Here is a 24420-nt window from a genome sequence, read left to right as displayed (position 1 = left end):
CAGTCCCTATTTGTGCAACCGGAAAGGGAAACCCAATACAACTAGGAACCACTTGGTGATGGAGCAAGTCGCTTTATTCGCAATAACGTTTATATTCAGACATTTATATTTACACGTACATTCACATTCATAGTCATTTGTTTATTTGTTTTCCGCTTTTTTTGTTTTGTTTTTTTGTTACAACTTAAGCAAGCAGCCGTAAGCGTTGAGAATTAAGAATTAAAAACAGTTTAACTTTTTTTTAGGAACCAATCCGAATATTTACAGTGACTCAAATGGATCAGTAGTACAGCAGTATCTTAATGAGGAATTGGTTTTATTTTTAGTCTTTCCTTGCCGGCGAACGAACAACCTTTTCCAACTAAAAGTCAACGAAGTATTGGGTTTCAGATACACAGTTGGCTTTTTTTGATTGAAAATACACAATTAGTGGCTATATCCGATATGTTCCGGGGGCAAGGATTTCTTTATCCTATCTTAGCTTTGGTTTCTTTAAGAACGAATTGAAATCTAAACTATGCGGCCCTCCAATCTCATCAACCAACAATAAATGTATAAATTCGAGACCTTAAAAATAGCTTAGAGCCAGGTTTTGTCATCGGACGAATCCCGGTCAGAGATGCCGGGATTGGCCCGCCGGTAGTTGTTGTTGTAGGGCGAGGAGGAGCAGACGATCTGGGTCTGCAGCTCCAGGCTCTCCCGTTCCGGTGGCACCACCTGGATGGCCGGCTGTCAGGAGAGCAGTTGGGTGGTGTTGGCCGTACTGCTGGAATTGGTGTTACTAATGGCCGCATTGGGTCCCGACCACCTGTGCTGCATTTCCTGCTGGTAGGACATCCTCTTCCTGTGGCCACCGGATGACTGATTCTCCGCCGGCAGACTATTCCTCAGCGTCGCACTGCGGGCAGTTCCTGGGGATTGAATTTCGCAAGGAGATTATTAGATGCTACTCGCCTTTTCCCTGGATTTAGGCTCCAAACTCACCGCCGTGCGAAATTCGATGCGATTTCGGTGAGCTGGGGCAGGTATAAAGTATCGATTTCTGGGTATCTATCAATATCCATGTGAAACTCATTAGCGTGCAATCCTTTTCGGGTGAGCTTCAAAAAACTCACCATTGCGCTTGATGCGATTGTGATCCGGAGAACCCGAGCAGGAGTACCGGGATGTCAGGTTCTCCCGCCGGCTGAAGGGTTCTGTGCCCACGCGCACAAACAAACACCAGCGGAAGACCATCTTGAACCCGTAGCGAAAACTGGGTAAATACACAGACAAAACATCCAGAAATTAATTTAATTTCATATATAAAAAATAATAAAAAACACAATTAAAAATTTATTTGCAGTGAATTTTAAAAAATGTTATTAAAGTTAACGGCCATTTTTTCTATTTAGTTCTTAGTTGAAACCAATTTTCTTCAGTGGTAGAATTTTTGTTCTTAATAAAATTGATAATTCCAAATCTGTAGTAAAATTCTAAATTGGATAAATTAAAAAATTTATTTTCAACATAGTTCTAGGATTTCATATTTAATTTCTTAATTTTAAACGATTTTATGATTTTTGGTTATTCTATTTCAATTATTACAATTCAGAGAAAAATAAGTTTAATAAAAAGAAAATACAAACACGTTTACCTACTTTACTTCACAGAATCTCAACGCTGTTAGCTACATTTCGTTTAAGGCTAAAAGGATATCCACCCATTCTACATATATAATTTTTAAAGCAAAACAAGAAACTCAAAGAACTTAATATAACTTGTCCCCAAGACACCTCAATACTTCGACCCCCAAGGCGAGTGGCTTAATTCCGTATTTACGGATAACAATTCTGGCAATCCTTGAAACACATCAATTTATATTATTTATGAGCAGCTTTTTCTGTGTTTCTGGCTTCCATAGACCATCCTGTGTACTGCGACCTAGACAGCGCTTACTCATATAATCTATGGTCTGCACGGGAGTGTTTTTTACGGGCCATCACGGCAACTTAATATCCCCGTGTTCCCTATGGGTAGTAAATATAAGTAAGGACCTTCGATGTCGTTGTCGTCATCATTTGCATATGGGGCGCCATCAATTGACAGGAGCTGATCCTGGGCAGCGGGTTTCAGTCTCACGTGCTGCCCACCAGAGTCCTTTTTTTTTATTCCACGTAGGAGCCCCATTATCCCCGGTATCCGTTCCAGGCCAGCGTTTCCCCATCAGTCAGATATCCGCTGACTGAGCGGAATTAATTGCAATCCGCTACGTTTTTCCGGACACGGACGCACGAACACCGACTGCCAATTTGTACGGCAATATATGTATGGGCAACGCCTTTTGTTTAAGTGAGGATATGTGTATAACATATATATTTTCACACCAACAGGTTTTGCCAAAAAAATAGGTCTGGCAATTTGTACTATTGTAAATAGCTTTAACAGGATTTGGAAACCTCTTACAAGGGATTATAAAAGTATAATATTCGGACTACAAATAAATTGTTGCATACTTTGCTTAAAATTTAAATTTTTAAATTTGGTATTTGTATTTCTTAATTTTTAGGAAATACTTTGAGTTTGGAAATCTCTAAAAAATGTGTCGAGAAGAATGCAGTAAATCTATAATGTAGCATACTTTATGACGCATTTAGAAGAAGTGTTAAAATATTATTATACATCTTATATTTAATATTCTTGATTGTTAGATTATTTAAAATTTTTTTAACAAAATAAACCTTTTTTTTTTGAGTAACTCTGAAAATGTTGTATTAGAAACCCTGAGATATTTAACCATTAAACCATTTCCCCATCTTCCTTAAATGGCTGCCAAGTTGTGTGCTTTTAATTCGACCGCAGCTGTATGTCAGTTTTCCCGGAATCATGTTGTCATATATTTACAAACTGTATTCAAAATGCGAGACAGTGACAACCACTAACCAAAGGGGGAACCTATTGCCTGTCGCCCGTGCAGTAATGATGACGAGCACATTAATTTCCGGGGAGCCAGGGAGTCGAGGACTCGGGTATGTGGCCAACCCAACCAATCAACTAATCTGTCGACGGGGCTCTTGCCAAGATGCCGAAGTCTTGAATGCCACTGCACTTAGTGCCCTAATGGTGCTAATTCAACCGCAAATTACCCAATTTGCTGCGGGTTAAAGCAACCACGCATGTTAGATACTAAACTACATGGAAACTAAATAAAGTGGCAATCGATTCAGCTACTCACCGCGAATTCATCCAGCAGTATATAATGGGATTGTACATGGAGTTGCTCATGGCCAGCCAGTAGATGGCCAGGTAGAGCTCCTGGATGAAGGGCGCCTCGGTGATGGCCGGATAGCAGGATGTGATGATGAAGTAGCTGTGGAACGGCAGCCAGCAGATGGCGAATATCAGGACGACCACAATCATCATCTTCACCACCTAAAGGAAAAGAGCGGAAACTTTATGGTCACAGCGTGTATTTTCAAGGTGTTTTGAGTTTTATTATAAAGAGTTAAAAGCCATTAGTCTATTTTTGTGGCAGAGCAGCATAATCAAATGTGATGTCAACAGAAAATGGCTGAAATGCAGCAATGCAATGTTGTCACAAAATGTCAGCTCTTATGAAATATTTATATTTATTAAAGTTACCTAGAATCTAAGGATTAAAATCTGTAAACTAAATCTGTTATTCCGGGAAAGTAATTTCCTCAACAAGTTTTCAGAAAGTGCAGGTAAAGTTAATCAAAGCAATTTAACATCAACAAAGGTAACCAAAGTTATGAGAAGTTTTCGGAAAAGTAATACAAATTAAACTGAAACTAAAGCAGCTAGAAACACATTTGCAATAAAGGAAGCTTAATATTAATTCGAAATAAATGGTAAGTTTATGAATTAAAAAGAAATTAAATGTTGTTTATTAAATTAAAGTATTAAAGTATTTATCATTAAATTAAAATTAAATTAAAGTACTATTTTGTGGTGCAAATACCTAATTTATGAATTGGGCACTACTCATTAGATTAAAGATAAGAAGAATTAAAAATTTAATGAATTTCCACTTTTCTTTATTAACCTTATATAAGAAAAAATAAACTAAATAACTTTTAAATTAGTTTTCGTAAATTGCTTCTCACTTTAAATCAATTTAATTTCTTTAATAGCAAGGGGTCTTATAATAATCCCTTGCGAAACATGGTTAAGATTCAAATCTGGGGTCTGCCAAAAGCAAGTGCTAATTGTGGTGCCCACATGGGAGCCCTGAAACCCCTAAAAACCCCAGTACTTACCCTCCGTTTACTCCGGACATTCTCCACCTGACGGGGCGTGCACTCGCCAATGGTCTTGGATCCCCAGAGCTCGATGCCCACACGCGAGTAGGTGACCGTCATCGAAACGATGGGCAGGAAGTACGTTAAAATGATGATGAGGATGTTGTAGCTAAACGACAGAGGCAAAAGGCACAAATAGTAATAGTACATAGATCAAACACCATGTTTACAAGCCTTTCAGTTAGCCGAGCAATGCTTTTAAAGCCCCACTCTATCGCTCCATCGGACATTGTTGCCTGTGCTTCTGGCTTTTGTTTTATTTTTTATTGAGCAAGTAGCAATTTGGAATGAATCTAAAATTAATGGCCTTGCATGTGGGACACAATGCAGGACGTAGGACGTAGGACGGAGGACCCCCACTGCTGCCCAAATTGCCATACAAAATGGCTGTAAAAAGCAACACGTTTTATATGCCCCTCTTCCTGATTTTCACCCCTCGGATATCCAACAACCCAGCCACCCATTCTGCCATTCGTTTTTTATGAGAACGTCTTGGTTCAGCTTTGTCTCCGAATGTCCGCTTTTACGACCTCATCCCTATCCCAATCCCCATTCCCGATAATCCCCATGTCCCACTGGAGATCCAAATTCCGATTGTCCTCGCATGTGCAACCGCCAGCTTAAATGACGCTGTGATTTTTTGATTTACACCTTCATCTCGCTGGCAACCGAAAGCATGGAGATTTCCTATGCACTTTAATTAATTTTGATACCCATATTCAATGTTACTAAAAAGCTATTCTGTTCTTAAGAGGTTTGCATATTTAATGCCGTTTAATTCGTAGGAAAATAAGTATATTTTTAATATTCTAGAACTTCTTCCCAATTAATAAAACCCAAATATATTTAGTTTTTCGAAAACGATTCTTCCCTTAAAATATATTGCAGTCGAATTTATTTCCTGTGTACTAAGGAAAAAGTTCCTTTGTTCCAACTGCTGGATGGGATTGAAATGCATTGACTAACAAGCTCTGACAACTTGGGCACGCATAGATTCGGCTGACTGTAGCTCGTTCTTTTCACCGTGCAAAACAAAAAAAAAGTGCATGAAGGATACTCACAGCGTCTCCAGCCTCGAGTGATTCGTGTCCCCGTCGGGCCACTCCGGATAGCAGACGGTCCGGTTGCTGGCCCCCTGCACGGGCACCTCCTCCGTCCGGTAGATGATCATCATGGGGCAGGAGATGAGGGTGGAGGCCAGCCAGATGACCGCTGCAATGGCCAGATTGCATCGCTTGCTCATCCGCGGCTGCAGTGGCCTTATGATGGCCACGTATCTGCGAAAAGGGTGCTCCATTTTAAAACAATTTTCAGACTACGCTCTCGAAAAAGAAAACTTTTCGCCGGATGGGGGTCCTTTTGGGACCCCAACATAAGCTGATTATCGGAATGCACGAGGTCACCCGAAAAAAAGGCTCCACAAAATGAAATTAAAGCGCGCGAAAGCCCGAAAGTAATTTAATCTGCGAGTTTTGGCCTGCGTGGAGCTGTGTTATTCATCGGATCACGGCAGGCCATTAAAAGTCGCAGTCATTAAGGGAGTTTATATAGAAACCTAATAGCTGGGATAGCATTACATATATGAGCTCCCATGTTCTGGATTTTTAATAGATTAATTTTCCTGGTTTGGGAATTTTAAATGGATTCATTTTTGATGACTTCTTCTGCCTGGGAAACATTATTTATATGTCCTGATTTACTTGAATTTATGTGCTAAGAAAAAACATTATTTATGTTTAGTAAGTTTGTACAGAATTTATTTCCCTAGGATTTCCATTACATTAATTTTCGCTAACCTACTAAAACATTATTTATTGTGATACTTTTTTCAATGTCTTAAAAAAGTTAAGTAGATTAATTTTCTACAAAAGTAAGGGATACAATTTTAGCAATAAATAAATGTTTGCTAAATGCTTTGCCTCAGCAGTTTGAACTTTTGGAAATTTATATTATACGCACGACTTGTTGACTTGACAGTATATTTTAATTTATATGCCTGCTTTCGACTTACGATTTACGAACGATAAATCTTCAATAAATATTTGCGACTGAGCAAATCGACAATTATTTATAAACAATTCAATTTGTTTACTAGACAATAGATTTCAATGAAAACGCCTTCGAATGCGAAAGGGATTACTCTTCCCTGCAAGAAATAATCACTAAGCATTCGGAAAATATTATTTATAATCTTTCAAGTTATTTGTCGGATATTTTGTTTACCAGGCGGAATAATTCGATTTGCCCTCTCGATATTTCAAAAGTAGATGAATCATCAATAAATGCTGCGGCCTAAGTAGATGGAACATTATTTATTTATGTACTTTTCGGGGTAACACACGTATTTTGATGGGTTTTTATTTTGATCCCTGTGACGGGCAATCCAATTGTGTTGGTGCTCCCATGCAGCCCTATGAAATCCTATTAAAACGAATGGGTTATTTGGCCTGTGCTTTTGACCGTGATTGATAAGGGTCTCGATAGGTCGGAATATTTTGCATATGCATATGGATATGATGGGGGTATGCGTACAATCCACTCACCTGTCGATGGAGATGGCCATTAGAGTGAACACGGAGGCGCAGATGCTCAACATGGCGATGAACTGGGACAACTTGCAGTAGAACTCGCCGAAGGGCCAGTCGCTATCCAGCATATAGTAGTAGTTGAAGGTTACATTCAGACTGGACACCATGGCATCCGCGATGGAGAGATTCACTTCAGGATTCATGATTTGGCAACCGGAAAAGGAAAAGACAGGTAATCATTGAAATCTTTTCGCCTGGCAAAAGGCAAACAAATTATGCAAAACAAACAACAAAGAAGATTTTTTCATAATTACTCAAGAAAACAGCCCGACTTACCTTTTATTTATGCGAGGTACCTACATTTATAATTACCCAAATTAGAGAGGAATGAAGTGCACTTTTACCCGCATATTTCCACAAAAATCAACAGGAAACGTAAGATGTATAAGAGATACATACTTTCACATTGTGTTTCATTTGCATGGAGCGATTTACATGCCAATGAATCAGCAGCCATAGACAATATAAAACAGGGGCCACGAAAATAAAAGGGAAATGGAAGCGTTGAACAAGAAAAAAGAAAAGTCTGTCTTTGTTTACTTTTCATTATCTACTGGCGAGATAAGGCGACGAAGTGCCGGGGAATAGAAAGCTTCACGAAACCGAAAAACAGCACCTACAATAAAACAAATGTCCCTTTGCCGAACATTAGCCCTGTGAGTCCTGTGTGTCCTGCGAGTCCTGCGACGCCTACAAAACGACACGAGGCGACGTGTCGCATCCCAACAATCTTAACAATCGACCTGGCTCCCGGGGCCATTGACTATGCCCATATAGCTATCTGGCTAGATGGCCTCCATTATCCCCGGGGCCCGGACCTGTCAGCCACGTACCCAAAATATCGATTCTGGCCCATTTTAATTAATAACAAAATGTTACTTTTCAAGCCCACAGTCCTTCCAGGGGGTACACTTTCTCAGCGAGATAGCAGGAAAATCATTTATAAACCGAAGAAAGTTAAAATGTTTTCCTTACAGTAAAGTTTAATTAAAGTAGACATTGAAATCTTTAAGATTCTGTAATCACTTAAGTAAAGTGGTTTTATTTAAATTTTAAAATTTGGTTCCAAAATTGTAGAGATCCCTGAATCATCCCGTAATAGTTTTAAATTATTGCTTTATTTTAATAAAATCATTTATATATTTCTGTAATTATTTTTAAAGAATGAACTGATATTTAAAATAAATTTAGAATCTTCTTTTTAGATCTGTGATTTTAGTAATAACCCCAAATATAGGGACTGTCAGAAATAACCAAAACTCATTAATTTATTCTACAAATAAAAACTCATTAAACTACCTTATCAAGGACCTCCAAAATACACAAGAAAGCTAAGAGTCCCCAATTATAAACGATACTCTACCCAACGAACTCAAACAAAAGATGCAAATACGCATTGATAATGAACCCAAAGAAGATTATCATCCGGTGACTGGCTTCCCCCAAGCTCAAACCCCCCGAAAAAAACTCCAGATGTCTGTGATGTGAATTTGAAATTTTTCGGTGCGCCCAAAAATGATTAAAACGTCAGAACTTGTTACTAATAATGATTGCCAATGTGTATTTATAAATGCAAATTCGAAAAGCCCGTCGAGCTCAACGGGCATTTAGTTTACGTAATAATAATAATAATCATTACCGAGTCAGACAAAAAGGAAGAGGGCCAGAATGGAGGGAGGATGTAGATGGTTCGGGCGAACATTGTGCCTCTGCCATTGTTATTTTCTATATCTGTAAGGGTTCTGAAGGGGGATCGCCCTCGTCGAACAGAAGAGCTGGATTAGTTGTAAGCTGGGCATAAACGGAATCAATTCCAGGTTCATTTTATTGCCCCCTGTCTCAAGTTGCCTGGCGGGGTATTATATTAAAATAATTGTGCATGCACAAAGCCGGCCATTCAAGTATCTCTGCAAAATGTCGGTAATGTCATTACGATGATAAACTTTGGCCAAACTTTAGTAAAACTTTTGACGAGTTCGGCCTCTCTGAGCGTGCATATTTAAAAATATTAAAAGTGTGATTAGTGTGTGCCAGACTCAGGATGAGCCTGCACAAATGCAAATTTAATGCACTCCGAAACGTGACTAAAAGCATATTCAATTAATGAAAGCCGAGCTCAGTCTTTAGCAGGCGAAGCTTCATAACTTGATTTGATGCCCAAAGCTGAGAAAATTAAAATTAATACCATCCTGGCGCTGGGCTTCTCCTCCACTTAGGCGAAATTGGCAAAAAGGGTGGAGGGAATTCGGGTGGCGGGTCTGCAAAGTTAATATCTGCGAGGTGCAACAGGGCGAATGCAAAATGCACAGGAGGATGGAAGGGGGACAGCAACCAATTCAGTTGCGCTTTAAGTGCACCACGGTGCAGCAGCAGCCATAAATAGGTAATTCACCCTTCATTTTTTCCCCGGGGAAGACTTAAACAAACCCTTCCGTCTGACAAGAGCTCGTCGACCTGAACTGGACAAACTAAAGGGGGAAAAGTTACTCCCTAATTGGAGGAAAATGTATAAATGAAGAATGGTGCTCGACAAAAATCTATAGCCTCTGTTGATTAATGACAAACAATTGAAAATTGCAATTTACAAAGTAACTATGGTTTTTAAAATCACTTATAAAGGAGTCGAAAAGTATGCTATAAAACGACGAACTTTTATTGCATACTTTTGGACACCTTTAAAATTAATTTAAAATCCCTTGTGAGTTTTGTGTGTCACCCTTGTAGATATATGACAGAAATATCTGCACACTAAGCTGGCAAATATTTAATTTACAAGCTAAACACACACACGACCCACCCGGCGTATGAGTGATTTTTATTGCGTATACGCAACGTTTGCACACACGACAAGCCTACTCACCTATGAAATAGTTGGTTACCGTCCGCATCCGCTTGGTCGTCATCACGATCCAGACAACAATCAGGTTGCCGCCCGTCGCCACAATGACCATGCCGCCGAAGAGGATGCTCCAGAGCACCTGACGCCACCACGGGACCACAAATGCAAACGAGCCCGTCTCCATGGACGCCGCCGCATCCTTGGCCGCATCCTCCACGCCAACGGTGGCAGCAGGTAGGTCGGTGGATAGTCTATGTGGGTTAGAAGGAGCACAATGGGGAATTAGTGACATCGAGATTAAGTGTGTGTTATGTTTCGCCACCGCACCGCGTCCCACCGCCGCTCCGCCATAAACGAGTGCCAAGTGGGTGATGTGTCTATGTAAGCATGCGAATGGGTTCTTTCAGCTTACAAGCAAAGGTGCATGGGAAGAAATACTTACAAATAAAAATATTTAGGGAAAATATTTATGGTATTTTTCAAAAGTCTTCTTTTCTCTTTAAATAAATTGCTAACTTTTCATAGTTATTATTTCATCTTAGTTTTTTGTTGCATTAATTAGTTTAACATACATTTATTAACAAGTAACCTATATGAAAAAATGATTTATAATAAAATGGTTGAAAATAAAAAATCATAAAAAATATTAAAGGTATTAAAAACGATTACATATTTTATTAAGAAATTGTTACTTCTCAAATAATAAATTTCTATTATTATTTAAAAATAAGTAAATTTGTTTTGCGTGAGGCGAAAGTTTATTTAATTCCCCAAACCCCAAACCCATTTTGATTTTCTCTCTGTGTAGCTCTATGTGCGACTCCAGGATGTTGTCGCTATTAAGCGTGTGTAATTGTGCGTGCGTTGACAAATCCGTGTTTTTCTGCAGCGCCGTCTGCCACATAAAACATGGGGTTCCCGGGTTTGGGTTTGGGTTCGGGTTCGGGTTCAGTTCAGCCGGAGGGCAGGAGACTCCGCTCCACTTTACACCATTCCATTTCATTCCACTCACTCATCGGCGGTTGTCGTCGTCATCTTTTTAATATTTCGTGAGCCTCGGCTTGTTTATTTAGGTTCGCTTCTAGGAGAGTGTTTAAATAGAGGGAGGCTCAGTGGATTTGTGAGGCAAGATCCCCGTTAGTCCGCCATCGGACACACAAACTGGGGGGCAGGACACCCTTGCTTCTTCCATCTACCAGGACACCATGTCAGCCATGTCATTTAATATGCACGCAGTGTGCTAAGGAGATGGCACTAAATTGGCTAGGTAGTCATTAATGCTCTGTTTATTCACTCTTCAGAGCAATTAAAAAGATGCCCACATAAGTAATTCTCACCCTACAAACACACACACAAAAACACCCTTTTTCGCATGACAAACTGCGGGGATTTACATAAAATCTCTTTTGTTCGAGGGCCTAATGCAAAGAGGATTATTGATTTGTTTTCATGGGGCCTTTAGATAGGCCCATGAAAAGCAGAATGAGAATGGCCGAGGGGGAAAAACAGAATCGGAAAATAGAAGAGTCAGAGAAGCAAATTCAGGATGCCTAGGGCCAAAGAAAATGTCATGACAAAAAGTACAAAAAATGTTGCTACTATTCTGATGCTTTTCGCTACCGAGGTCTCCCACCATTGTTGATATTGATGTTGAGGTTTAAATGGTGCAGATGTACTGGGAAATGGAAAAACCTATTCATAAATTTAGATAGTTGTATTTGGATACCTAGATATTTATTACATTTAAAAAACAAGAGAAAATAATGTTTTAAAACCTTTTAAGACTAAAATAAAAATTTAACTTGCTCAGAAAATGTAAAATAAATTTTTTAAAAAAATTCGGCATTAAATGTCAAATTGCCATTTGTTACTCTGATGTTTATTACATTTTTTAACACATTATTGAGACTTAAAAATCCGAAAAAAATCCTATGCAAGCAAAGAAACTTTTTAAATCACTTAAAAATATCTATTGTTCCCTTGTCATAATTATTATTTTCCGTAAATAAATATTTCGTTTATTGAAAAGTTTTCTTTTACAATTTTTTTTTTAAAGAAATACATATGAAAACGTCTAAAAATACATCAGATAGCAATTAACCTTTGTCTTTTATATTAGTTGTTATGGGAATATGGACACTTTGAGCAAATAAAATTGTTATTGTGCCCCTTCAGTGAGATGTGTACAAATATGTTTTTGCTTTGATGCACGACGAATTCTTTTGTGCCGAAAAATATGCCAGCGCAAAAGTATATCTCTCATCCTCCACATTTTTTTTTTTTGGCCAACTTCGGTTGCCTTTTATTTGCACATAAATCGGACGTAGTGTCTGCGCAAACAAACAGAAAACTCAGAAGGGAAAAAAGAGCAGCAGCCAATATGATGATACTAGGATTGAGTGTTGAGCCACTGCCTGAAGGATATATAGGCTATGTGGGCTGGCAAAAAAATATATTTTCGATGCGTCAGACGCAGCCATATCCCAATAATTATCCCAGTTCGACTGTCGTAGAGCAAACCCATTTGTTGCTGCTGGTACGCAAAGTGGCAGTAAATTTGGGACATGTCTGCAAAAAGTGCCGACGCTTTTTCAGCCAGGAAAGAATAGAATTGAATGCCATTGGAACCCGCAGTTTTTTGTATGCTTTGCCTTCTCCGCCGTTTTATGTATTTGAAACGGAAGTGAAGAACCAACGTCGAGCGGCCTGAGCGGAAATGAATGAATGAGTGAGTGAATGGCGGAATGACTGAACGGAGGCGTCATTAGGGATGCACGTTAGTGTGGGCACAATCGCGAATAAAACTGAAGCGGAGGCGGTCTCATCAGGACTCATCAAAAAGCCACGAAATCTAAGAGTTATATGGCCTCATTCCCTTTTTATGAAGCAGCAGAGTATAGTGGGGAATTTGGGGGCGTAGGCATCACTTTTGGATTTATAAATATTGATTTCTTTTAATTAATTTGCTCTGAATGTATTTTATAAATTAAATTTTAGTTTGTCGTTTATAATTTTAAATTATTATAACAAAAATTTTTAAAAATACCATGGTTTTTTAATATAACATATAATAAAAATTAAAAACGATATTTAAAAAAATGTTATAACGGAATTAAAAATTAAGCAATAAAATAAATATAAAATACAAAATTAAATTCATTTTTATATTGAGAATCAAAAATCCTAAATTAAAAATTTAACAATAAAATAAAAAATTATTAAAAAATGTTATTACAAAATAAAAAATTAAATGTATATGTTTCTGTTTATTGAAAATTAAAAACTAAGCCACCTCAAGCCGAAAATTCTGTTCCATTGCTAAAATATACTCTATTCGTGCGTGTTTTCCGGCATTAATTGGGACTGTGTGTCATAATTAGGCATTAGAACGGGGGATGCGGGCTCAACTCACGTTTGGCTGTGATTGAAGGAGCTGGTGGACTGGCCGATGTCCTGGCCAAAATCGGGGAGGGCGGTGTGGTTTGTGGTCGAGAGGACACTGCTCATGGCCGAGTAGAGAACGGCCGCGGGAGTTGACCAGTTGCTCCAATTGCTCCAGCTGAGGTCGGCGTAATCATCCGCCTCGAAGTCACTGCGATTCTCCATGGCGTCTTGATGTCCTAAGGTTCCGCACCCCGGAGTGCTTTCTCTTTGTCTTTATCCCTGCAAAGGGGATTTCCGAGTTAATGTTGCGTATCCCTTTTGCCTTTTCCTTATTTGCTTTCCATTTGCCAACTCCGCCAACCTGAAAAATGCAAAGAAATTGTTAGACAAGACCATCTAATTTCATTTCCAGGAGGTTTTATTTTATTTTATTTTATTTTGTGATCTTTGTTGTTTGTTTCAAAACAAAGCTTTTTGATGCTCATTTACAGTGAAAAGTTTTCACATTCCTCCTACGTGCTTATGGTACAAGTATTCATATCGATTTTGATTTCTTCTTGATTTTTGTTTCATTTTTCGGTACGTGACTCATTCTCGCCCTATCTCAAGCTCTTCCTTAGAAGTTTTCTGTGGTTTCTTTCTAGTTCTTTGAATAATCTGACTTAGGACTTCCCTTACAGCAAAGTTCCTCAAGTGTGTGACTCTTGAAAAGATTGAGAGGTGGTGGCCATTAGTGAATCGGATACCTTGGAAACTTTGGGAACGGTAAATGCCGGTGATTTGTCCAAGGCAAAAGTTTTTCTACCGTTTTCGCGGCAATAATACTAATTTATGATTCCGAACGTTAATGAATAGCAATCGGAAGAAAGGGACTTAAGCTGCTTAATTAAAAACATTTACTTGGACATTAAATTAATAATAACTAAAGTTTTTTCATTAGGTATACTTAAAAATAGCAAGATATTCTTTAAAATCAAATGTGTTTTTTAATATAATCAATATTCTAGTTTAATTCTTTCGAGATTTAATTGTCAAGAAATAGAAAGGTTATGAAAGCTATAAAATTATCATTGCAATATTAACTTTAAGTACTTTAAATAAATGATATTTCCCACAAATTGTTGTTGAATGGCCCTAAAGCTAAAATAAATTCTTTATTATCTGTAGACTGGTGCGTTATTATTTGGACAAAAATAGCTTCAATCCAATTGAAAAAGAACCCAGTGGAGCTATTTCTTTTTATGCGTCCCCCGAGCTAGATTCACCTGCCTTTCGAGTGTCTGATGACTCGCAAACAATTGTTTCAAACGGCGACAGTAAACCTTCTCTTTGCCTACTTTTGGGCCATGCTGAAAGGCCAGGATGAGTGGAAAGGTCCTTCCTTGGAGCAACCTGCTCGTCCTTCAATTATCCCCGAGATCTGTCCCTGGCAGCTCGAGATAATTGCGACGGCCAGTCGCGTCACTTGAAGTTTAACAAAACGATAATCCGAGTAGCCGCTTCACTTTCCTTCCACGCGTTTTTATTACATTGCTTTCATACTTTGTTACCAGCCAGCAGTAATGGAAAAAATTCAACTGTGTTTACCCAGAGAAAGTGAAAGGTATGAGTAGGAAAATATTCATAGGTCAGGAATAATGTAGGCCCATTTTAGTGACCGCCGAAGGTTAAAGGTATTAATACAATTAAAATATTTTTTTAAGAATGATCCGTTTAAAAGGAAAAAAAAGTAATTTAAAGATAATTTCGTGTTTCGTTAAATAATTTTAATTTATTTGTTGGAAATAAAATAATATGATTTATAAATTATTTTATATTACTAAAAATTAAAATATTCTCATTTTATTTTAAAGAAAATAAAAGTATGTACTCTTGCTAAACGATTAAAAAAATGTATGTGAGTAAAAACTCAGCTAGATTATAATTTTCTTTCTCTGTACTAGTTTATCAAATAAAAACACCTCTTAACGAGGTAAAAAACTAGTGACGACCGCACCTTCAACATACAAAAGTTCTGATATCAACATTTGTGACGAAAAATTATTACACTCGTCATTAAATAGACTTTCTAATATTTTCTCATTCGGCCCGCCCTAGCAAACTATTCCAACCTTTTTCCCTTCACAGGCATTTTCTATTGCAGCGTGCCGAATGAGAAAATATTAGAAAGTCTATTTAATGACGAGTGTAATAATTTTTCGTCACAAATGTTGATATCAGAACTTTTGTATGTTGAAGGTGCGGTCGTCACTAGTTTTTTACCTCGTTAAGGGGTTATATACCTTTTTTGAGCGAAAAAATTGAGGGAACTTTGGATTTTTTTTCAGGTGTGTAGCAATTATTTTATGAAACTGAAGTTATTATTTATTGATAGTACATGTTTTTATCGAAACAACAAGCGTTTGATCTTGAAAATATATGAATAATTTACAAAGTTATGGCAATTCTCTCGGAACCCTTTTTTATTTATAGCGGTTTGCGGTGACCACGATTGCACAAGAACTATTTGATCGATCTTCTTAATTTTTTTTTTAAATTATTCGTAATGATTGTGCCGAGTTCGTGAACGATTCAGTTTTTATGCGTTAATTTTGATTTCGCAGAAAAAAATTTTTTAATAAAATTTTTAGTACTCGAAAAATCAACTTTTTGGAAAAATTGTTACTGTATGCAGAAAAAAGCAAATATTCTTGAAAATAATCGTTCACGAACTCGGCACAATCATTACGAATAATTAAAAAAAAAAATGAAGAAGATCGATCAAATAGTTCTTGTGCAATCGTGGTCACCGCAAACCGCTATAAATAAAAAAGGGTTCCGAGAGAATTGCCATAACTTTGTAAATTATTCATGTATTTTCAAGATCAAACGCTTGTTGTTTCGATAAAAACATGTACTATCAATAAATAATAACTTCAGTTTCATAAAATAATTGCTACACACCTGAAAAAAAATCCAAAGTTCCCTCAATTTTTTCGCTTAAAAAAGGTATATAACCCCTTAAGAGGTGTTTTTATTTGATATCAGAAGTTTTTGTTTGTTTACTTTTTCTCTCATAGGAGCTAATATATACATTTAAATTTAAATTGGTCAATCATAATTTTTAAACTATTGTATTTTAACAAATTGAGTTAAAAAGGCGTTGAAGTATTTCAAAATACCTTTTAAACGAGGTATAGCACATGTCTGTACCTTTAGTAGTGTAGAACTTACAAACTAACGAAATTTAGCTATTTTTAGCTCTTTCCCGCTAAAGTAGCGGCTTTTTCCAAAAGTCGTAGAACAAAAGATTCCTATATGGAACTCTTAAGTGCAAATTTACTGATTCCATGACCCTAAAATACAGTTCGGATACCCTCCCACAAAATTCAATACTCAGGGAGCGTTAATTGTTCGAGCTGGCAACAGTGGCTATTTTCGTATAAAAATAACTATTAAACGTGACTTTTTACAGTAATGTGTTATATACCAAAATTTAAGGAATCTCAAGGGCTATACAGTTTAAGGTTTTAAAGAAAATCGTTAGAGCCGTTTTTGAGAAAAATAAAAAAAAGCTAAAAAAAAAGTTTTAAAAAATATTCTTTTGTTCATATTTTTTTAACTATTACATTTACACAAATTGCATATAGAAGGCGTTTATAGCATTTCAAAATACCTTTCAAACGAGATGCAGCACAAGTCTGTAGCTTTAGTAGTATAGAAGTTACGGCTTTCCGAATTTTAGCTATTTATAGCTGTTTTCCCGCTAAACTAGCGAGTTTTTCCAAAAGTGGTAGAACAAAAGTTTTTTATATCGATGTGATGAACGTCATATCAAATTTTCAGAACTTAAAAAACATGTTTTGGACAAGTGGACAAACAGAATTAAATTTTCATTTTGGGAAGAAGAAGAAAATCTTATTTTGGCTATAACTTTTGAACGGAGCGTCGGATTTTGACAAATGACCCCTCATTCGACGGGTATTTTCAAAAGGAATACAAGTAAATCATTGCGAGGGGGCATTTATCCCCACCGGCCCCAACAGCTCCAAATTTCTAAATTTTTACTTTTTCACTTTCACCGCTCTCTCTCCCAATCCAATTGATTTTCTTAAAGTCTTGGTATGCAATCCTTTAAGTTTTTGCAATACCTTTCGATTGGTGTATTACTCATTACGATCTGACTATCACAGCAGATTTTCATTTCTTCGTGTATATATAGTAGTCGCCTTCGCACACTCTCCTGGTGCGCTTCGTCACTACATGGACTGCCGTCCATAGTGATGTGTCGGAATACCACTTTATCAGCCAAGTCAATATCTAAAGTGTGCCTCGGTACCCCTGGAAACAAAGATGCATCCCGTTCTCCAGAGTCCAACCATCGAAAGCTATTAAACAAACATCGATGCGGGCAGAAATCAATTGCCGGCAGCTTGTCTGCCGAGGAAATGATTACAAATAATGACTACAAATAGACAAAACAAAGCATATGCCACAGACAAATTAATAAGTTGGTTCTGTTTCTGGTTTGGTCGGCAAAATGGAAACTGGCGAGCTGAAGTGCAAGTGATGCAGTCTTAATGAAAGGCAAACAATCTTCAAAAAGAATGTTCACCATAATTGGCAGATCGTTTCACGCCCCCGAAAAAAGTAAACGTTCGATTTCAGCAAATATTTGAAAAAAATAAATTCTAGCTAAATGTTCAACCAACAAAAAGTTGGTCACCCATTTTTTTAAGGGAATTGAGTAATGTTCTTGGTGTCCCTTTGACTGATGTCCGTTGAAAATTGCGTTTTCTGCAATAATCGCAAAAAATTAGATTCCCGGGAAATTTCAGTGAACTTGAAAAATGGCCAAACTGTCACGTTCCATTGGGCAGCCACCGAAAGTGATGGAGAAGTGCTGATGTTGTGGAAAGTCGTGCGGGTTGCGTATACGCCGTGTTGTGCCATCAGTTTTGGACGACCGACTTGTAAACTTTTAAGCGAATTTGTCTCGCTGACTCGCGATTGTTTTTCTCGTTTTTTTTCAGACCACTAGGTCTTTGTTTATGGCATCAAACCCAGATAGACAGTAGCAGCAGTAGCCCTGCGAACTGGGAGCTCAGTACTTGGAAGTAGAAGTGCTCCAGACACCGTCGGGCTTTTCAAAACGTCAGGGTAAACACTTTTAAGAGGGCTCCGCCGAACTATGGACCACCTTGTTCAAACGGGGAAATGCAAATATTCCAGTTTTCACATGAAGCAAACGTAAAAAAAAAGTTACGCTGCTCATAATTTAGAAATTATTCAGTAGTTTTATTTGTAAAATGTAAACATACATTATTTCAATATTTCAATTGAAAAGTGTTTATTTCACAATGGTCTTAAAACCGTTTGAAAAGGTGTCTGAAAGTAAGAATGTATTTTAAACCCGGAAACATTTTTCATTTATTTCATACTTTTAGGCAGCATTTTAAGCGATTTAAAATTCAATAACTTTTTAGAATTGTATTTATTTAACTTTTACAAAAACTTCAAATCCGCTAACAACGCAAATGGAACTTTCCAACTTAAATAAGATAGTGAAAATATAACAAATATTATTTGAAAAAGTTTAAATCACTGGATAGCTAAACTTTCCCTGTTCGTTATTGATTATGTGGAAAATCGTAGCTGCCTTTTTTTTGCTAGAATAAAGCAATTCCCCTTGGACCTTCGACTTGCCACGGCTGCTTACAACATTCCACATATTTTGTAGATTTTGTAGGAGCGTGGAAAGCACATGCAGCGTTCATTACGACCGAGAATAAAAGGTCCGGGTTTTTTTCCCGCTCCCTCGGCAGTTTCAGTTTCTCTTTTTTGTGTTTTGTGTTTGACAAGTCAAGTACAGGGTGGCATAGTCTCATAGTCACAGTCGCAGGCCCACAACGCAGAGAACTAAAGACGAGTTTAGTCGGTGGGTCTTTGTGAGTCGGTTGGTGGGTTGCCCGGTGGATTGGTGGGTCACTGGGTGCAAAAGGGAGTGAGAGTGTGTGGCTGCAGCAACAGTGCGGGTCTATGTGGACAGCCCAGTCCCTTAGGAGTGCACTGGAAAAAATCACCTTGATTGGCAAAATACTAAGTAGTTTTTACAATTAAATTAGGTTTTCTATTTATCAAATTACCTTAAATGATTTAAAAACAGTTTTTACATTACATATATTTTTCATTTTAAATACTGTTTGTTCGTGAATCATTAAAAACCTGTAAAACCAACTACAAAAATTGCTGAATTGAAATAAATTTAAAAAAAATTATGGTATATTTCCTACAATTGAATAAATATTTATTGGTCGTAGTTGCCTTATTAAATTTTCATTATTTCAGAAAACAATGTTTTCTGGATTTTTTATGTAATAATATTAATAAAACGATTTTTAAATCTCAATATTTTTAGTTTTCTTAACAGTTTTTTGACAATTAATACAAAATAATGTAAAGATTAGGCATATCTAAAAATATACTTTTTTTAATTCAGGAAAAAAACTGTTGCCTTTTTTTTATGGCAAATTATTTGAATCTAGGAATCTGGCATTGTAATATTTATTTCTCTGCATGCGCGTGTGTATGTGCCACTACATATGTATGTCAATAAGAGTTGGGCCGCTGTCCTAGTGCCCTGCCCCGCCCCCTTTCGCTCCCTCTTTATATTTTTTTTTGCCTGGCATGTCGGTCCACATTCACAGTACTTTCACTTCCTGCCGTACATATATTTCTAAAACAATTTATTAAAAAACAAAAATACGAGTTGGGCCAGCAGAAATAAAGGCCCAAACCGAAACGAAACGAAACGTAATAAGCACATTTCTGGGGGTAGCAAAAAGTGAACTTGAATTGTAATTACCAACGCCTTTTTGCTGGCTTAAACGAGCATTTTTAATTTCCCCACAAGCACACTCACACACACACGCAGACAGCACTGGCGAAACAATTAAGCACAAAATGAGCATTAAATATATGGTGCTGCAAATTGGCCACATGCGTTGGAAGCTAGCGACTCCTCCTCCGGATGCCCGAATCTCGGCAGCCGGGTGAAAATTCATCAAAATGATTGTTTAATGAGCTCCACGACGCACAATGCTCGAGGCAAGAATTCATTTGCGAGCTGGATTTATCTTTCGCACCTTACCGAAAACCGAAAAACAGCCAGAAAACAATAACAGCGAGGCACAAAAAATTCAACAATCCCCTTTTTAATATATAAATAAACCCGTGGGTGATAAAAGCGCTAAAATACTATATAAACAGAAGATATATGTGCGTACTTGGCGGAGCTGCAAATGTATTTTGTATTGAAAGTGTTGAGGCAGGACAAGTTGCTTCTGCGAATTTAATTGTTTAAGCAATTCGATTCGTTTCGGGTTTATTTGCCTTTAAACTTGGATGGCCAATAACAGATAACGGGCATTAGAAATATTTACAAATGAATCAGCCTGCTTCGAATTAAATTCTTTCGATGTGTACAAAGTTTTTTGGGAAGAATTTAAGGTTTTAAGATTCTAAGATCCTAAGTATTATGTGCCATTTAAGCCCATTTTTCTTGGCTCATAAAGAAGCCACAAAAGCCAAGGCAGTGATTGCAAGAAAATACAATGCTCATACGCCCCGTTGTACGGGCAATCGAATGAACTTTTGTTGTAGCCACAACCATTACCAATTACCCGCAGTGGACATAAACCAGAGCAAACAGGTGAACCTGGGGGCGTTGAATGCGGTGGGTCTTTCAATGTCTTATCTTATCAGAGGAAGTCTATCAGTATGCCCTGCATAACAATCCAATCCAACCGAGTGGCGAAAGTAAAGAAAAGAAACGAAAATAACCGGGTGCAGTTCCGCCCAAATGTCTGGAGCTCTGGAAATCTAGAAATCTGGACCTGGGCTACCATAAATTTTGCACCCCCTACTTCTTTGCACCCACTTAGTCAATTTATTGCAATTATGTGTAAATTGAGGAACAAAGCGGAGACAGAACTACCACATTCCCCACTCTTATGGACTTCGTCCCCATCTCCATCTCTGCATCTCCACTCCCATTTCAATCAGCTCCCATTCTCGGATCCACTTGGTGTGGAAAGACGACGACCAGTGGCGATGCCAAGGGGAATTTGAGTATATTTCATTTTTGATTTGTATTGCTTTTCCCTATTGATGAGGAGTCGTTCAACTGAAGCTTTTACAATTTACTTATTTAAGAATTGAACGATTTATGGTCTCCACGTTTGAGTACCTAGTTGTTAAAAGGCTTTATTCAAAATATTACCAATTCTTTATTCAATTTGTGAAGCATTTTATTGAATTTGTATGAAAAAGTGTTCCTATTTCTTTTTAAAAATGTAAGCATATTTATAAATTTAAGACTTGTGTGTGCTTTAAGCTTAAGCTGTTGTATAAAGTCTTTATTGGAAATATTAAAATGAAATAAATTTAAATACTTTAGCTAAACAAATGATTTCCTAAAAAGTATTTTTAAAAAAATAATAACATTTTTAAGTTTTAGAATGGCAAAGTTCCGACAAAATCATAAATAACCAACTTATTTGCATATCTTATAAACTAAATTAGATATTCAAAGTTTCAATGCCAATAAATAAGGCATTTGTGTTTTCGATATTTGTAGTTTTATGCCCCAGCGGTCGAACAATACCTTTGAATTAACCCATTTATTTGGAGGCAAGCCTGTGTGGGAACACATATATCCTGGTTTTGTTCCTTGGACAAGGACAGTGCATAGTTCAATGGAGCTGCATATAAAAGAAGGACGAACTTAACTGGGCACCGCTAAAATATGTACATGATTCACGGACTTGTTTAGGACTGGACTGACTGTGCCATTGCCTTTGCCTTTGCCTTCATTTAAATTCATATAGGGCAGGGGAGATAGTGAGCTGGTGTAGTGTCCAGCTGAAAGCTGAAAGCCGAAGTTACACACGTCTCCGGCGCCAAAGGACCTGCTGTCCTGCCCTTCGCCTCCGCATTTTCCATCCTCCTTCTCCGGAAAATAAGGAGGAAAATACGTCAGCAGTGAGGGGCGGATGCCGCATCGGTTTCAATTTAATTAAATGTTTTGATGCATGACAGCACTGTGGAGCAGCAAACTGGACATACGGAGCATACGGCATGCGGCATTCACTTATTACTTATTCGCATTCGTTTAAAGATTCACGCCTGCCTGGATCTTTAAAGGCCTCTTTTTTGGGGGGGCCAACTAATGGCCTTCGGACGACTACTTAATCCTCCTGCTCCTGTGAAAGCAATTCGCGTTGAAAGGATTTCGGTTTGCTCATCTGACCGTTGGCAGGGGCTTTTGTGAAGATGCCAATGGACGCATCCATTTGCCCACCGAAACGGCCATTTATCCGGATCCAACCACATCCGACATCCCACATCCCACATACCACATCCCAAACAACCCACTGAAACCCGCAGCATTTTGCGGCATCACTAATCATAGTTGACATTAAATATTTAAGAGCCACAAAAGTTTTGCTCGCCTGTGATTGAGTTAGATGACTTTCGGCTCAGAGGACCAATTAAGTGGGCTGTTTGGCCAACGGCTTCACTTGAAACTGCTTCATTTCGATTTCGAATTAGAGAAACGGACACTTTAACTTAATTAATTTGCAATATTACAATTATTTTGCTCTCCATTAAAGGGGAAAATTATGTTATTATTTCACAAAGAAAATGCCCTTAGTGCTATCTTGCTTTGAGTTAATTTTTGAAGTGACTTGAAACTCAAGTACTTAATTTTATTAATTTCCTATGATTGAACACTGAATTCAATTTATAATTGAACCAACTTATTACCTTATATGAATTTATAATTTCGTTATTATTCATTTAAAATTTTAATAAAATTTTATTTAAAAATATTTTTTTTCACATTTTTTTCATCTTGTAATTCTTAATTTTATATTTATTAAGATTATAAAAATGTTTCTGTTTAGGAGTTTTTCACGCGGACCCACGGCGGTGATGTGGGTAATCACTTTCCACTCGGGTATAAATGAAAGGAAGTTAGGTATTCAAAAAGTATGCAACAAAAAATTGTTCTAATATCACCCCACAAGAAAATCCTAGATCCTACACTGTAGTCAGCATATTTTAAATTTTCATATTCGCCCTAAAATAAAATGGTTTGAAAGGCCCCCAAGGTTAAAATACTTTAAATCCCAAAATAAATACAAGTAAAGCACTTTGTTTATTTGCATTATAAACACAAGAAATGTGCACATGTGAGAGTACCCAAGGGATAACCCAATGCGAATTGTTTTTTTTTATTTTATCACACAGGATGTAAACGAAATGGTATATAATTTAAATAAATTATATTCCTTTGAGGGTTTTGAAAAAAAAACCCATAACAAATTCAACCAAATTAATTGCCATCCAAGAGATTTGCTTTTCCGGCGCGATTTCCCGAAAATCTGAGATCATCAGAGGTCCTCTTAATCGACGTAGTCAATTGGGCGTGATGATTTTTGGTTATCCGTTAACTATTTCTCGCTTGAATGAAATCGGGGAACTCGATGCTCAAATTGAGTGGAAAATCGGGGTGAAAACCGGGATGAGCTGCAGTTTGATCTTTCAAATTGGATTTAATCGCTTGATTAAGCGATTCAAAGTAATTACTTGTTAAGATAAAGTTTCCATCGGCAGCCAAAAGCTGTCCACAAATAGCACTTTTCTAATTACTTTGGCAACTTAAATTTGCATAAACTTTTCAATTCATCGGGACCCTAAACCAATTTCAGTTTTTGGGCCATAAGTAAACTTTGCAATTGAAACCCCCTCGAAAACATTGTTTGTGTAATATGGGAAAACAATAAAAACTCTGAATACTTAAGACTGCTTACCAGGAACTATGCTAAATACCCCCTTTTCACTTTTCACTGGGCCAACGGGGCGTATGAGCAATGTCAGCCAATTGCAGGCAGCGAAAAACAAAGAAATTTGTATTTAAAAATAAATTCCGCTTCGCGCTGCTCTGCGGTTTCAGTGTTTATGTTTATTAGTTTTAATCAAAACACCAATTTGTATATTCAATTTAACGACTAGTTTATCGTTTTTCGTGTTTTGTGTTTTTTTTTCTTGTTACGCGAAATTCAATTTGATTTTCAATCCACCGGGCGGAATCGAATTACGATAGGGATCGAATATGCCGGCGGCATTTTAGCCCAGCTCTAAGCTGATTTTCCATCATTTTTTTCGGAACACTTTCGGCCACCGGCGCTACGAAAGGAGAACTGAGAACCGAGAAGTGCCAGAAGTTTTCCAGACCCGTCGCTTTTTCCGTTCGAACCGTACG

At 37.5% G+C, this 24420-nt stretch overlaps 1 protein-coding gene across 1 annotated transcript; it reads right to left on the bottom strand.

The window, feature by feature from the left end:
• Positions 1-62: 62 nt before the first annotated feature.
• TkR99D (Tachykinin-like receptor at 99D) lies at positions 63-24420 on the bottom strand. The gene is made up of 10 exons (XM_017153426.3): positions 23969-24420; positions 13141-13473; positions 9750-9979; positions 6845-7019; positions 5363-5578; positions 4260-4410; positions 3215-3411; positions 1116-1255; positions 985-1050; positions 63-911 (listed from the first exon to the last, which is right to left on the bottom strand). Exons 2-10 carry the CDS (start codon positions 13332-13334, stop codon positions 733-735), a joined length of 1548 nt encoding a protein of 515 aa, XP_017008915.2. The 5' UTR covers positions 13335-13473; positions 23969-24420; the 3' UTR covers positions 63-732.

This window comes from Drosophila takahashii, chromosome 3R (genome assembly GCF_030179915.1).
Source record: "Drosophila takahashii strain IR98-3 E-12201 chromosome 3R, DtakHiC1v2, whole genome shotgun sequence".
Lineage (NCBI taxonomy): Eukaryota > Metazoa > Arthropoda > Insecta > Diptera > Drosophilidae > Drosophila > Drosophila takahashii.
The sequence above is the reverse complement of the archived record's forward strand: the minus strand, read 5'-3'. Positions and strand labels throughout refer to the sequence as shown.